General features: G+C 41.5%; 1 protein-coding gene across 2 annotated transcripts; it reads right to left on the minus strand.

Moving 5' to 3' along the window:
• Positions 1-10,540, minus strand: LOC124280657 (mucin-5AC-like). Of its 2 annotated transcripts, XR_006899738.1 has the most exons (4): positions 9,965-10,540; positions 5,364-5,524; positions 962-4,423; positions 1-46 (listed from the first exon to the last, which is right to left on the minus strand). XR_006899738.1 is itself a non-coding variant. In XM_046716635.1 (3 exons), the coding sequence occupies exons 1-3, from the start codon at positions 10,049-10,051 to the stop codon at positions 1,810-1,812; spliced, it is 2,862 nt and encodes a 953-aa protein (XP_046572591.1). In that variant the 5' UTR covers positions 10,052-10,540; the 3' UTR covers positions 869-1,809. The 2 variants fall into 2 exon arrangements, 1 of the variants encoding a protein (XP_046572591.1); XM_046716635.1 differs by lacking the exon at positions 1-46 and having other exon boundaries at positions 869-4,423.
• Positions 10,541-16,371: the final 5,831 nt, after the last annotated feature.

Below are 16,371 nucleotides of genomic sequence, written 5' to 3' on the forward strand. Positions count from 1 at the left end.
AAGCTCACCATTTGTCGGGGATGTCATTGACGGAAGATAAGCTCACCTTTTGTCGGGGATGTCATTGACGGAAGATAAGCTAACAGTTTGTCGGGGATGTCATGGACGGAAGATAAGCTCACTTTTTGTCGGGGATGTCATGGACGGAAGATAAGCTCACCATTTGTCGGGGATGTCATGGACGGAAGATAAGCTCACCTTTTGTCGGGGATGTCATTGACGGAAGATAAGCTCACCATTTGTCGGGGATGTCATGGACGGAAGATAAGCTCACCTTCTGTCGGGGATGTCATGGACGCCAAAGATAAGCTCACCATTTGTCGGGGATGTCATGGACGGAAGATAAGCTCACCTTTTGTCGGGGATGTCATTGACGGAAGATAAGCTCACCATTTGTCGGGGATGTCATGGACGGGAGATAAGCTCACCATTTGTCGGGGATGTCATGGACGGAAGATAAGCTCACCATTTGTCGGGGATGTCATGGACGGAAGATAAGCTCACCATTTGTCGGGGATGTCATGGACGGAAGATAAGCTCACCATTTGTCGGGGATGTCATTGACGGAAGATAAGCTCACCTTTTGTCGGGGATGTCATTGACGGAAGATAAGCTCACCATTTGTCGGGGATGTCATGGACGGAAGATAAGCTCACCATTTGTCGGGGATGTCATGGACGGAAGATAAGCTCACCATTTGTCGGGGATGTCATGGACGGAAGATAAGCTCACCATTTGTCGGGGATGTCATGGACGGAAGATAAGCTCACCATTTGTCGGGGATGTCAATTGACGGAAGATAAGCTCACCACTTGTCGGGGATGTCATGGACGGAAGATAAGCTCACCATTTGTCGGGGATGTCATTGACGGAAGATAAGCTCACCATTTGTCGGGGATGTCATGGACGGAAGATAAGCTCACCATTTGTCGGGGATGTCATGGACGGAAGATAAGCTCACCTTTTGTCGGGGATGTCATGGACGGCAGACAAGATTACCATTTGTCAGGGGATATCATGGACTGAGGTTTAGGATTACATGTAATATACATTCGAACATGGTATTGGTTTGAGTTCAGTGGATCTATTTAAGTAAAAATGTTAACAGTATTTAATATGTTGACAGTATTAGTGCACAACACCTCATTGTACCGGGAACTTCGATATTGTGTGATACATGTAGTTACATAATGGAGGGTATTGCACATTTACACACACGAACGCACGCACGCACGCCCACATACGCACGCATTCACACAAACACGCACACGCCCATACGCACATGAGATCTATAATATAACCAATTCCTATATTAGGGGAGTATGAGAAAGTGAGAAACTGTTTCCAGCCCCCTGCTTGAGGTGAAGAGATCATTAACCCTTAGAAATCCAGATGTTTGTTCTTGATTCCACGAGGAATATCATCAAACATGGAGTGTAACTTAGATTGCGTTAATCCTGACTTCTTAAAAAATATTTTTCCTTTTCTAAAATCAAATGTAATGAAATCACTTCCAGACAATTCTTTGAAATGCAACAAAAATGGAATCTGGTAATTAATGTTAGAGCAGTTACCTGTGCTATTTCACATACTGAAGTGAGAAATGATTTCACAATGGCATCCAGCGAAATATATAACACCCGAGAGTATTTCACACCAAATGACACCTCATACCTTACGACTGTTTTGAAACACAACATAGTTTTGGTCATATAATTTGATCACAGGTATGTTCGCAAAAATGTTTCGGCAGAATTCACATTGTTTATATGATCACCTAGGACACCAGGTCACAGAGGTCAAAAGCCCTCAGTCATCACATCCGGAAAGCATTCCAAACTTCCGGTATCTGTAAGGAGCTTCCGGGTGTTTGCGCATGTGCCAGTTCATGGCATTTCGCTGGCGACATCTATAGTCACAGAAGTCACACTTTAGCGGTTTCTCATCCTTGTGAATCAGCAAGTGTACCTTAAGATGCCGCTCAGCCGCAAACTCCTTATAACATCCGGGCCATGAGCACCGGTATGCCCGGATGTTGAAATGTTTCACACGAATATGTTCTTGGAGATGAAATTTCTTCATGAACTTCTTCTTGCAGCCATCATACACACAGGTGTATTCCTTCTTACTAGAAAACTCTTTCGCTAGTTCCAGTTCTTCCGGATTCATTTCGTCCTCACAATACTCTCCTTCTTTCTCTCCATGGGTTTCTTTATGAGCATCGAGACTCTTCTCCGTAAAAAACACCTTACTGCATTCGTCACAGCGATACTGATCTATCCCCCTCTTCTCATCGCCATGTACTTCTCTCCTATGTTCGCAGAGATCGGAGAAAGATTTCAAATGTTCGTCACAAAGATCACATTGTAATGACTCCGTTTTAAGGTGAAGGCCACTGTTCAAGGGGAGGTTACTGTTGTAGTTCTCACTGCATCGCTCGCACTGAAAGCTCTGAGGAGCATCCGGGTCCTCCCCGGCTTTGCCCTGAAGGAAACTGTAGTATTCCAAGCCGCAGGTCAAGCAGAAGAACTTGACCGGAACATGCTGCTGTTTGTGAGTCTGTTTCTCATCTGCTGGGACTATCTCGTTGCATACCTTACAGTGGTACAGTTCGTGGAACATATTCTTGGACAGAGGGGAGTCATCTACTGTCGAGGTGGGCGACACGGTCACCCTTTCCAGGGGTTCTGGCGATGTGTGGTTCATGTCTGGAGTGGTGATCGGTGGGGCTGGGTCAGGATCAGATGTAGGTTGTTCAGGAGCAGTCTTTGGGGAAGCTGAAGGAGCTTTGTGTCTTGACCCTCTGGGTCTTATTCTGAAAGATGTACATATGAAGTTTTCACCTGATTTTAAAAGGTTGCTCGATTGTCGCTTTCTTGGTTTGATGTTGATCAGTGACTTAGAAGACAGCAGCATCTCTTGAAACATCGCACCGTTTGATCCTTTAGTTGTCGCAGTTCCTTGGTCTGATGTTTCAAGGTGCTGAGATGCTGGGGTGGGGAATTGGTCTGGCGTGTCCAACTGAAAGGTCTTTGAATCCTGGGTTTCAGATACAGTTTGAAGTTTTTTTAATTTATCATCTTCATTTGAAGTGTCCGCTCCAATACTGTGAGTACTGAGTATTGACAACATTGATCCATCGGCGGATATGGAGGCGGACTGGCTAGGAAGGGTTGTTGCTACTGGTGTATATAGAGTGTCCTTCTTGGGCTTCTTCTCCGCAAGAAGGTGGGAAAGGACTGGAAGCTTGGGAGGTCGGCCCCTCTTTCTGACTGGCTTACCTAAAGCAGATATCGTAGCATTAGGGTACACCATCATCACAGACTGTGTCGTAGAGGGTGAATGAGATGCTGAAGCTGCTGGTGCTGAAGACGTTGCTAATTCCTGTGATGACGTAACTGGCAGAAGCGTCATGGAGGGTTGTGTTGGAGGGGGCACTGGAGGGGTTGGAAGATGAGCCTTGGTTCGAGATCGACGGCTCCAGGGAAGCTTGAGAATACTTGTATACACTCCAGGAAACATTGTGTTCTCAGCAACAACTTTCATTTCATTTGACCTCGCTGGTTTGGATGCCTTAGTTCCTTTGTTGACTGATCCTGGTTTTCTACCTCTCCTGGCAGGGACGTGTGGTTGTGGTTGAGGTTGCTGGGGTTGCTGTTGCAGTTGAAACTGCTGAAGCTGTGGCTGTGGCTGAGGAGGCGGAGGTTGCTGGGGCTGAGACTTTGGAGCAGCATGGACTTGGACCGGCACTGTCTGGAGGATGGGGATGGCTACTATCTGCTGACCACTGCTTGTTTCCACATTGATGTTGCTCGTCATAACCCCTTGACCTCCCTCGACGTTGGTGACTGTCGGCAGCTGCATTGACATCTGCATCGGCATCATGATGTTACACTCGTTCTTGTCACCGCTCAAGGAAAAGGTTCCTGTGCCAGGGACGGCAGACGACATCACGACCCTGCACTGGTTCGGCATTGCAGAGGTCATTACCAGCCCCCCTTGACCGGACACGTGGGACATGATGACGTCAGATGTCATTACCGGTGATGTCATCATCACACAAGGCGCAGCCGACACTGTGGGAGAAGCTGTACCCCTCTCTCCTCCAATTAGCTTCATCTGTAGCTGTCCAGCAAAGGTCTTCTTGTCTTGGCCTATGCCGTCATCTGGAGTTGACCTTTCCGACTTCACAACAACTGACAGGTCCAAGGGTTGATCTGTCCCAGATCCAAGAGGGCTGTCACAACCATGATCTATAAAGCCACTGTCCACGAGTGGAGAACTGTGATTCATCTCCAGGTCAAACATACTCCTCTCGGAGGAGTCTTTCATCACTTGCTTGTCGTCGACAACTGGTGACGCTGGACTCTCCGTCTGCACCTCCTCCACGTGAGGCCGGTGCCATGACGACCGTGCTGGCAATCTGGAGAAGAGGAGACATATGTAAGATGACGTCACTGGGGGTTTGTCAAAGTAAGATGACGTCACTTGGGGGTTGTCATTGGTACCCACCTACAAAGTATGACGTCGTGAGTGAGTGAGTTTATTTTTCCATACTCAGCAATATTCCAGCTATATGGCGGCGGTCTGTAAATAATCGAGTCTGGACCAGACAATCCAGTGATCAACAGCATGAGCATCGATCTACGCAATTGGGATACGATGACATGTGTCAGCCAAGTCAGCGAACCTGACCACCCGATCCCATTAGTCGCCTCTTATAACAAGCATGGGTTACTGAAGATCAATTTTAACCCGGATCTTCACGGGTCAACTGTGAGGTAAGGGACATCCTTTTGGGCTCCCCTCAAAATGTTAAATTCTAAAGTTACAACTGAATATTATGACGGTTATCGGAAATGTTCACATGGCTGACTTCTCAAATCGTCTTTAACCAATCTCCAGAACATGTCACTGCCGTGAAACTAACCCCCACCTAATTCTAATTTATATGGACATGTATGCTAACTTCCATAAGGATTTATTTCAACTGATAGATGAACGACAGTACCTTAGTGGGTGTTAAAGTTGAGTTTGAGTGAGTGAGTGAGTGAGTATGATTTTACGCCGCTTTTAGCAATATTCCAGCAACATCACGGCGGTGGACACCGGGAATGGGCTTCACGCATTGTACCCATGTGGGGAATCGAACCCGGGCCTTCAGCGTCACTGGGTTACCCCCAAGTTGGGTTTGGAGTCATTTTGAACAGTATTCTAGAAATATCGGGGGAAAGACCGAAGTTTACTTCTTTGGTGAAACCTACAAACACAGGTGAAAGACCTATAAACATAACGGGTTTCAAACCATGATCATAGGATCCTGGTGTACCCAAGGGAAGCAATTCCATCCTGAGTCCACTGACCTGTGGTAGTCGTTGAGGAGGTTCCTCATGAGGGTGGTGGTGTCCAGGTTCGTGACGTGTTTCAGCTGCTCAAAGTCCTTGAAGATGTCGGAGGGTATCTCGATGGCCTGTCCCGGGTGGGGGGCTGGAGAGGACCTGTCCTCACCCTCGTCCTCGCACGCCTGAAACATCAAACAACAGATCAGGCTATCCGTTTTTAGCGTTTTAGTTTTTAAAATTTAAATGAAGATAGTTTTAAAATATGTAAGATCAATGTATGTAAAATATGAAAAAGTATTTTTTTATATATATATATATATATATATATATATATATAGAGAGAGAGAGAGAGAGAGAGAGAGAGAGCTGGGGCCTTTATTACCACGGATAACCCGAACTGCTACACTTCTATCTTTCAATCTGACCCAAAACGTCAAAAGGTTTTCCAAACATTACTTGGCCGAAAACAGTCACCGAAACTCCATAGACTGAAGCCAGTCCCAAACACAACGACGACACTTGCATCAAATACATCACCATCCAAAATACACATTTATTTTCGTTTCTTAGCTTTCTTTGCACGGCAGTGTACGTATTTTCGATTAAACTAACTTTTTTGTAGTCTCTGAAATGAACATATTTTACAGAATAAAGTTTTTAAATTCAAATATAATACAATAAAAAATGAGCCCAGAGGCTTAGACTTGCATAGGCTACATTGGGTATATTTGTTTCAGGCTCTGTACGGCAGACTAACTTTCGATGTGAAAGTACCAAATTCTTGAGGAAAGCAATATTTGTGATTTTATAGTTATTTATTCAACATTTGTCAAATTTGGTATCGGCGGAAATGTAACTAAATTATGAAAACGCTTCACTATCATAATAATAAGATGAGGAATGACGTCATCAGCCGCCATTACTGAACACTATCTATTACTAGAGCTGTCGGACAGCCTGTGCTTGACGCAAAGCATTCTGGGACACAAGAACATCATCCCCATCCTCACAGAGCTGCCTCTGTATCTGCCAAACGTGTCTTCCACGATACAGCACTCAACTGTGACGGACAACCTCTTAAGAAGTGATTATTAATATCTGTATCATGCTTCTGGGGCTAGGTCCTGTAACACAATAACTGCCTATCAGCTATGAACATAGTTTTGAAGAAAAAATTGTTTTTTTCGTTCATCAACATATTGATAAGCCTAAAGGCGTTTACAATATTTGACATCACTTTGACGTTAAAGAAAATAGTTTCCAGGGAGCCGAAAACTTTGCCTTTACTAAATTCGAAAAACATTGTCCATGCGTGAGCTTCCTCGCCATAGCTTAATCTTCCTAATAGCGGCGCAAAACAACACTCACTCTGCTAGGAATAGATTTTTTTATGAAGCGAAAGGTTACCGACATTATACCTCTCTTACTGTATCCGTCAACGGAGTACACATGCACTGACGTGTACGGCAGTCGGTAGGAACGCCCTAGCTTCTGTACAGAAGCCGGTGACTGAAGGATGTAGTAAGTCATAAATTAAAATATTTATTTCTATACGTGGGCCCAGAGAGACACTCCCTTTATCAAATTTCCATGTGAAGCAGGAATTCTGAATACCGAAAACTCTTTATATGTGTTGAAGTTTTTCATGGACATTACGAGTGATCACATGATATGTTTACATTATAGTTGGTTTTTTTGTGTGTGTGTGTGTGTGTGTGTGTGTGTGTGTGTTTGGTTTTTTTTGGGGGGGTTGGGTTTGGGACGGCAGTACTTGAACAAAAATGATCGCTAAACATATGGATATCCTGAAAAAAAACCCCAACTTTGGTAAGAATCAATAGAAAAAGAAATAAGCTCTTATTTTCTTTCAGAAAACATTTTTGGTATGTTTTCATACCAAATGCTAATATATATTCCGTGTTGAACATACAGTTCTTCCTCTCATCTTCTCCTCGTCTCAGAATTTGACAGTGTCCCATTGTTGAAATCCCCGACTGACGTCACCTACTCAGACTCCGTACTCCATTAGTGGGTGACTGGTATAATTAATTCGTGATGGAACCCGCGGATGTTGTTTTACATGGGAATGGCATCTGGGTTTACATAATCTTCCCACATGGATTATCGAACCCGGACCTCTCTAAGACAGACCCCCCCCATCTCTCCCCAGCCATAGCCGTGAGTGTTCCCGGGACTGCAGTGTTCGACGTGCCTCGACTCAGAAATGTATTACTAATTCCTCATTAATAATTATCAATCTTTGCAAATGGAAACATATAAAAATGAAATCGCGAGGAATCTGAGACAAGACAAACTCCGCCGAGTTTTGCTACAACAGTTTACTTGTGTTGTGAATGATTGTCAGACAACGACGTTGTACAGGTAGGAAAGTAACCGACAACCCACGAACAACAATACATGAAGTGGGTTGTATGATGTGTCGGGGCGTCTAGTTACAGCAACAGTGAGGCGGTCTTGGACACTGTCCAGGGACACTGTTATCGACCGACATACACATGTAACGTATCTTACATAACCTATATATAAGCAGGCCAAGATATTAGAAATTGCAGAGAGAGAGAGAGAGAGAGAGAGAGAGAGAGAGAGAGAGAGAGAGAGAGAGAGAGAGAGAGAGAGAGAGAGAGAGAGAGAGAGAGAGAGAGAGAGAGAGAGAGAGAGAGAGAGAGAGAGAGAGAGAGAGAGAGAGTTCATTTCATTCAGTTGTCCATGGCTAAATGATTACATATGTTTAATGGTGATCGACTGTATAAGATATTAACTAATTATATATCCAAGATACCATCCATGCTCCGATATTTAGCATACTGAGATCAAATCCCAAGCCAATTCGTTACAGAAATATATTCCTCAAATTCAACCCTCATCTTTGCTCTCCACGTTCAAAATTATTCACAAGCAAAGCAATTTAATGATAAACGAAATCCATAATTTTTGCAATTAAGTAGATAGCGCTGCCAATGGAAGACAGACCATTATACTCGTTCACTTTACCAACTAATTAATAATTATAATTAAACCCGGTAAAGCAGCACTGTTTAACATAATTAATACTTTACAGAAGACAGAACAGCCAGCCCAGCCCAAAACGAACATCCAATTTGCCCATTTCTCGAGTACGTAAACATCTTTCAAATAGCAGTTCATAAATAGAGGAATATAAATAGAATATAAACCAGTAGCTATAAGTGCCTGCGTGCATTCCGATGCTATATGATGAAATAGAGCCAGGGTCGGCGCTTCCCATATAAGGAAGTGCACAGAGAGAGTTATCTCATAGTATTACTGGTCTCTAACGGAAACAGACCAGCACCGCGGGTCGCCCCTATCAACGGACCTCGTTGGAATTTTGTATGTAACCTTTTTCGTGTTTTGGATTATTTTCTTGGAGGTTTAGATTACAAGCCGGAAGTTTAACCGATACAATTTTCTTTAGAATGGCACAGACCTGAAAGTCGGGGAACATAAAAGGACAGGAGACATAATTGAAAATGGCAGAGTGACGCAGCAATTTAATTAATATAGCGGATCTTTTACGACAGAGGTTTATCCCCTGCCATTTCCCCTTGACCGGTTGATAAGTTCCACATGTACAGATCACCCCCTCCCCCAGTTGACAGGCCGCACCCCATGGCTTTCCCAGCGTGGGGGGTTTATAAACAATGAATGGACGTCTTGCGTCTGAATGGTATAAACTCAGCAAGGCAGCTCAATCGTAACCATATATGAACGCTTTACAATAAAAATAAAACCTGCACTAAATGCCTCGAGGTGTTGTGTGTTTGTACCTTTAACAGCGTAAATAAATTCAGAGATTACTTTATATTGATATATTCCTCCTATAAATGTCATGTATATTTGAAGGGGTGTTGATAGCAGATACCAGGTGGTGGTGAAATGCTTCGACGTGAGTGAAACTGACAAGGATATTGACAAAAAGTATTTCAGTTTCGATTACAGTGTTTAAGAATTTCGATGACGATGGTGAATTTAGTTTATAGCAAACACACCGCAAAGGTATTGACAGGGAGTGTACGAAATCTGAACGGGCATAAAAAATAACGTAACACAACTGTTAGACATAGATAATCCTGTAGTAAGTTTCCTGTTTTTGTAGCTGAGTGCACGTGCGTTGTAGTTTCTGCGTGTTACTCAATGAGGCATACTTCTAAGACAGCGCACTCGGGGAGTCATAGCGAATGATTCAGTTTCCGTATTTTTAAACTTCAAGCATTTTAAAATAACTTAAAATAAATAAATATGGCAAAATGTAAATGAGGGAACGTTCCGTGATTTCCTGTGCAGTACACAATTACAATTAGTCATTTGTTCGATCATTACCAAAACAATGGAACATGCTGTTGACTTGTAAATTTCAACCGTGTGTATTTCAACACTTATTTTATATTCATGACAGATCGAATAAATGTCAATATTTTAACTATATGTATATATGTGATTATCTATAACTGTATTCACTCCAAACACACGTAATCACGTGGGTGATATACACAATATCGCTGACAATATCAGGTTATGTCTATTTCACGTGATGTATATATCATGTACATTTCAGACTGGCGCGGTGTTGATAGTGTACTTACCGACTGTGTAGGAGAGTGATCATAGGTGTGCGGTCCATTTCGCCAGTGCTTATTCGTAGGTCTAGCACTTTTCCGCCTGTGAGACATGGTCAAACTCTCAGTATAATCCCAGGCCAAACTTCAAACACATCCTTCCGTTCTCCAAGTATCCTCTAGCATTTTGTGGTGAAACACAAGAATTTCTTCAGATGCCCGACATATCCAAATTAACTGCTCCCAACTTCAGAATACGAGTCGACACGCATGAAGTTAGCTTGAACCCCACAACACAAACTTTTCCGATTCTATCTAAAGTAATGTGCCCCCAAACCCTTGCCATCTCCATGGCAACGGGAGCTTTATTTTCGCCAAGCCTCGCGTGCATTTCCAAATTGGTAAGAAATAGGCCAAACGAGAGTACCCTGCCCATATATGGACGTGTTAAACACCGCCGGATCCCCTTTCAACAAATGCTACCTTTTCAGCATGGAGAGCTCCCCTCCCGTAACCGATGGAATGGTAACTGTGACCTCGTTATACCGCGGTTCGTGTCCGCACTAGTGACGGGATGGTTTCGTTAAAGCGTGTTGTAGCTGCCTTTCATTGTTGTTTGGGAGATGTGGTAGGTTTGGGAAGCTGGAAGATGGTTTTATTGGCACGGGACAGCTGATTTTCTTACCGTTGGAGATTTGCTGTAGACGGTGTTGTGTTGCAAAAGTAAGCTGTTCTCATCAGCTGATTCACCGGAAGAAATAAAAAAGTGAAAGTTATGAGAAATATGTAACGATTCTTCCATTAGTAATGAGGATATGCAGCGAAAATAGGATACACGTAATTATCCCCGAACGTTTAGGTAACAAGCGAGTCTCGATTACCTAGAAAGACTATCACTAATTAACACATCGCTATTGGAGTAAGCTGCTGTAAAACAAATTACCGTCAATTTTTTTATTTATTAAGTAATATTGTAATGTTGTTAAAGTAATGCTCAGACTACACTTTAAACATCGAAACGAGCTGGGGTAGCTGCCTGTTTTTACACACACTCTTTCTCTCTGCCTCCCTCTCTGTCCTGCCCCACGTACCTCTCTCTCTCTCCCCCCTCTCTGTCTACCTCCCTCTCCCTCTCTCACACACACAATCTCTCTCATTCCCGCCCTCTCTCTGTCTCTCTCTCTCAAGCACTAACGGTACTTAATTTCAATATAAATTTATATAATTAAAAGAAGATCAGCTGAGCTACATGGCTTATTTGTACAACCAACAGGTAAAAATATATCAGTTCTCAATCTCATTTTCCTCCAAACCTACCCTTTTTATGGAACAAGTTTGTATGGATAACAACTTCTGTATTTCGTGAGTGCGACGTTTCGATACAGATTCTTGTACCGTTGTCAAGCAAGACAACGGTACAAGAATCTGTATCGAAACGTCGCACTCACGAAATAAAGAAGTTGTTATCCATACAAACTTGTTCCATATTGTACGTCTCAACTTCTAAAAATGCCACTCAAACAAGCTACCCTTTTAAGTCAAACCGTAAAAGACGCGTGTTTTTTAGTTGGGATTAGGAACACTGCTACTTAAATATTAGTATTATAATGACGGGTGAATTGTACCAGTTGTATAGGAAAAGTCACTGACAGTTGCAGTTATTGTAGTAATAGTAGTAGTAGTTGGTTGTTGTTGTTGTTGTTGTTGTTTAACGCCATGGCTTTATGGCGGCGGTCTCTAAATAATCGAGTCTGGACCAGACAATCCAGTGATCAACAGCATAATCATCGTACAATTGGGATATGATGACGTGTCAACCAAGTCAGCGAGCCTGACTACCCGATTCCGTTAGTCGCCTTTTACAACAAGCATGGGTTACTGAAGACCAATTCTAACCCGGATCTTCACAGGTGAATAGAAGTAGTAGTAGTAGTAGTAGTAGTAGTAGTTGTAGAAGTTGTGATAGTGGCAGTAGTTGTCGCCGCAGTAGTAGTAGTAGTAGTAGAAGTAGTAGTAGTAGTAGAAGTAGTAGTAGTTGTAGTAGTAGTATTAGTAGTAGTAGTAGTTGTAGTAGACGTAGTATTAGTAGTTGTAGTATTAGTATTAGTATTAGTAGTAGAAGTAGAAGTAGTAGCAGAAGTAGAAGTAGTAGTAGTAGTAGTAGTAGTAGTAGTAGTAGTAGTAGTAGTAGTAGTAGTAGTAAATGTAGCAGCTGCAATAGTTGTAGTTGTAAATATGTTTTTTACATTTGCATTCCATTCACAGCACAAGCTCCTGGCTGATCCATTTAATACATTTTACCGCCGCTTCCCCGGCGTCAGTCGTTTTTGGAGGAGTGATCGAGAGTTGGGAGACGACGCTGTTGGCTTCGTTCCGCCCACACCACGAGTGTCAGTAAACGTGTCCGTACATCCTTATCACAGCTATGTATGCATTTAGCAAAACAGCATCACACCACAGACGCTGTTCTTGTTGATTTCTAGATTTGTCTTGATTTGAAACCGATTCCTCCCTCACCACTGAGAAATCAGATACATGTAGATGCAAGTGTCATCTAAGTATACCTATATATGGTGAAACGAAGAGACTGCCAATTCATATTGTCACCAAGAAGCGCATGATTGTATTTTGGTATTAAATAGTAATTGACACCAATAATGACAAATTGAGGATGTGTATTCACCATGATCTTTATTAAATGTTTTTCAAGTATTTAGATCGTTGAAAATTGATAAATGTAATTCGTAATATATTTAAAAATTGTGGATCAAGTCGTTATTTGAGATAAACCAGCACACAATCAGTAAACCATAGCTAATATTCTGGTAGAAAGTCGACTCAGGGACCAGTTTAGTGCATTATGATCAAACACTTTAATCCAAGTTGAAATTGTTTACTTGAATAAAGCTTGATTTTAGACTGAACACTTCTATCTATGATGATTTTATATTTTAAAATGTATCAGTTAAATCCAGAACTAGCAGTCTGAACCCGTGTGGAGAGTTTGTCGACGAATGAAACTGTCTCATAGTGGTAGAATATATTCACTGTGTACAATGAGTTCCATTATTTGTTTGAGAAGACTGCTTTTGTGAATGAACGTCAACATTTCAAGAAATATCATTATATGAAACCAAAGTATCAAACAACCAATGTTTGCATGTTGTATAACGCCGCAGTATTCCAGCTATATGACGGCGGTCTGTAAATAATCGAGTCTGAACCAGACAATCCAGTGATCAACAACATGAACATCGATTTACGCAATTGACGTATGTATGTGTAACAGCTCTATTCGCCGGAGCGAATGATGACGAAGGCTCTCTGGGGTTCAATCGTTTGTTCAGGGTATTGTGGGTTTGGTGATCCAGCAGAGTACCGATAATTTAGTGCCCTGGAACAGTTAGGCAATAATATCACAGTGAACAATAACATGACATTTCAACACATCACATCTTAATTCATGACATACTTAATATCTCTCTCATTACACATGTTGAAGTAGCATACATCTTGTTGAAATAACAGAAGTCATGTCAGTATGTTATATTCAATACACGAGATTTAAATGGCAATAGATTTCATTTAATTACATTGCATTGCCTTATAATACAAATGCCCATGATGGCATCTAAAATATCACGTAATTACATACACATTCTCACATTACATACAAAGAATAAATCCAAGAGTGACACAGCTTAATACCATGCAACAAAATTATTAATACACAAGCATTCACTTACATATATACATGTATGGTGTACAGCTTATCAAGCGCATGGCGGCGCCCAAGACCACATGACATACGTCATATACAGTACAACCAGAAACTATTGAGAATTTAAAAATTGTAATTTTTTTCATTTTTTTCACTCATTACTCACGTATTAATGTGAATATTAGCAGAACATAACTCCAGATTCAAAGACAGGTGAACAGTTAGTATTTTGTCAAGTCACCATGGGCAGCAATGCAGGCTTCAATACGGCGGGGCATACTACTGATCAAAGAAGTTAGAAAGTCGTGGTTCATGCTGTCCCAATATCGGACCACCTCTTCTTTCATTTCAGCAATATTTGTCAGATTTTCCTTATTGACACTTTCCTTCATAAGTCCCCAAACATTTTCTATTGGATTGAGGTCAGGGCTATAGCTTGGCCAATCTAATAATGTCATATTTTGGGTCCGAAAACAGGCCTGTGAATGCTTTGAACGATGTTTTGGGTCGTTGTCCTGCTGGAAAATCCAAACATTTCCATAGAACACGTGAGCAGATGGAAGTAAATGTCCCTCGAGAGTATCTGTGTACCACTCACTGTTCATATTCCCCTTCAAATACATAGAGGGGGCGTTGCCCCTAACACAGATATGCCACCCCACACGTTAAATTTCGGACTGTACTTTTGGCGCTGATACAAAGGTTTTTCAGTTTGTTTGGTCCAAATTTCAGTGTATTAGGAAACAGCCAAACAGAACTTTCATCTGAGAAAATCACATTGTCCCAGTTAAACATTCTATGCTGTAAGCACCAGTTCAACCTTCGCTCCTTTTGTTCAGGTTTCATGATCGGTGATGGAATTCCTCGACTTTTGTGCCAACCCATTGCATGCAGCTCAGTTCTAATTGTCTCCTTACAGACAGCCACAGTTCCTCTATCAATCATATCCAGCCTTAAGTTTTCTAAACTCCTTCGTTTGTTTTTAGAAACAAGAATACCAAGCCGCCTCCTGTCACCGACAGTCAATTTTCTGGGCCTACCTGCGCCTCCCTGGTGCTCAATGCCATATCCATTTGCAATATTTTTCAAAACACGATAAACAGTGGACAAAGGGATGCCTGTTCTACTTGAAATCACTTTAGCTGATTTGATGTCCTTGTTATAATACTCTAAAATCAACTTCCTCTTCTCTAAATCATCCATACTGAGGATCACTGAAAATGTCGTCTGCTAGCAAGTAAACAAAGGGGGATAACTCTTCACAAACTAATGAAATAGGATTAACGGAGTTATCTCTCTTGAATGAAACGAAGCACTTGATAGCTGGTCAAGGTTGTTTATACTAGAAATCCAATTAAACATATTCCTAAAATTCTCAATAATTTCTGGTCATACTATACGTTACCGTCTGTGGTACACAGACAGTACAACAATTCATTCAGTCAGTCACAAATCACACTTTGGAGAATGATAATGTGTAAGGAATTAAATTATGAAGTGGAATAATTTATTTTGGAAAGTAACTGTAATTTGGTAAAGATTACACGTTAAAAGCTTATTTAAACTTTTATAGAGTTATTAATTCTAATTTATATTAACTACAAGAAATTATAATACAATTATAGTGTGTGAGTTTGTTCTTTTTTTGCTTTATAAATCAAGCATTAACTCGATTATAAGGAGGTTTTTTTGGTTAAAAATTTACTTCTTACAATATATTGCAATACATATCGCAATACACTGTATATGCTTTCGCATCGCAGTATATCGCCATATGTAAATTCTCTGCAAAACCCACCCTTACCCAGTAGGCCCTCACACGCTTGTCATTAGAACCAGACATTAGGCATTGTATGTTTCACTCCGCTGATTGTTTGGGATGGAGTCACAAAACAACAACAGAACACCATTTTGACATTTTACCATTAGAAGGTAGTGTTTTATGACGAAAGCTATTTCATCTCTTTCTGACCTTCTCTTTCGCCATACCCACATGGAATGGTGACGTTTCGTCAAACATCATCGAATGAACTAGGAACGTAAGATGACAATTTAGCATGTTACTAAGCATGTGCTAATTCTGTGGCAATCTCATTTATAGAATGTCTTTTAATCAATTATAATTTTACAAAACATACCGCGTCACTATAGCTTAATTGGGTATGTACCCGTGAAGGTCCGGGTTAGAATATTGATCTTCAGTAACCCATGCTTGTCGTAAGAGGCGACTAACGGGATCGGGTGGTCAGGCTCGCTGACTTGTCTGACACATGTCATCGGTTCCCAATTGCGCAGATTGATGCTCATGCTGTTAATCACTGGATTGTCTGGTCCAGACTCGATTATTTACAGACCGCCGCCATATGGCTGGAATATTGCTGAGTGCAGCGTAAAACTAAACTCACTCACTCATTCACTTGGGTATGTAGACAACAACAAAAATAGGCACTTAGCAAAAGTTGCTTGCTTTGTATATGCAGAGGACTAAAATTTACAACTAACATCAAATCATTTTGGCAAAATATGACATCATAATAAAAATGCACATGTCACATGGTGTTCCCTAATTTCAGGGAGGTTTACACAGCAGAATATGCATTGAAAGATGAATAAAAATAAATATTGCAAAACAAACCTTTGTACCACGGATATTGAGACGCGCGGCCCACGAAACAAATACTTTTCAATACTATTTATACAAATACTGGCCATA

This window comes from Haliotis rubra, unplaced genomic scaffold (genome assembly GCF_003918875.1).
Source record: "Haliotis rubra isolate DU_JTF1 unplaced genomic scaffold, ASM391887v1 Scf271, whole genome shotgun sequence".
In the NCBI taxonomy this organism is placed as follows: domain Eukaryota; kingdom Metazoa; phylum Mollusca; class Gastropoda; order Lepetellida; family Haliotidae; genus Haliotis; species Haliotis rubra.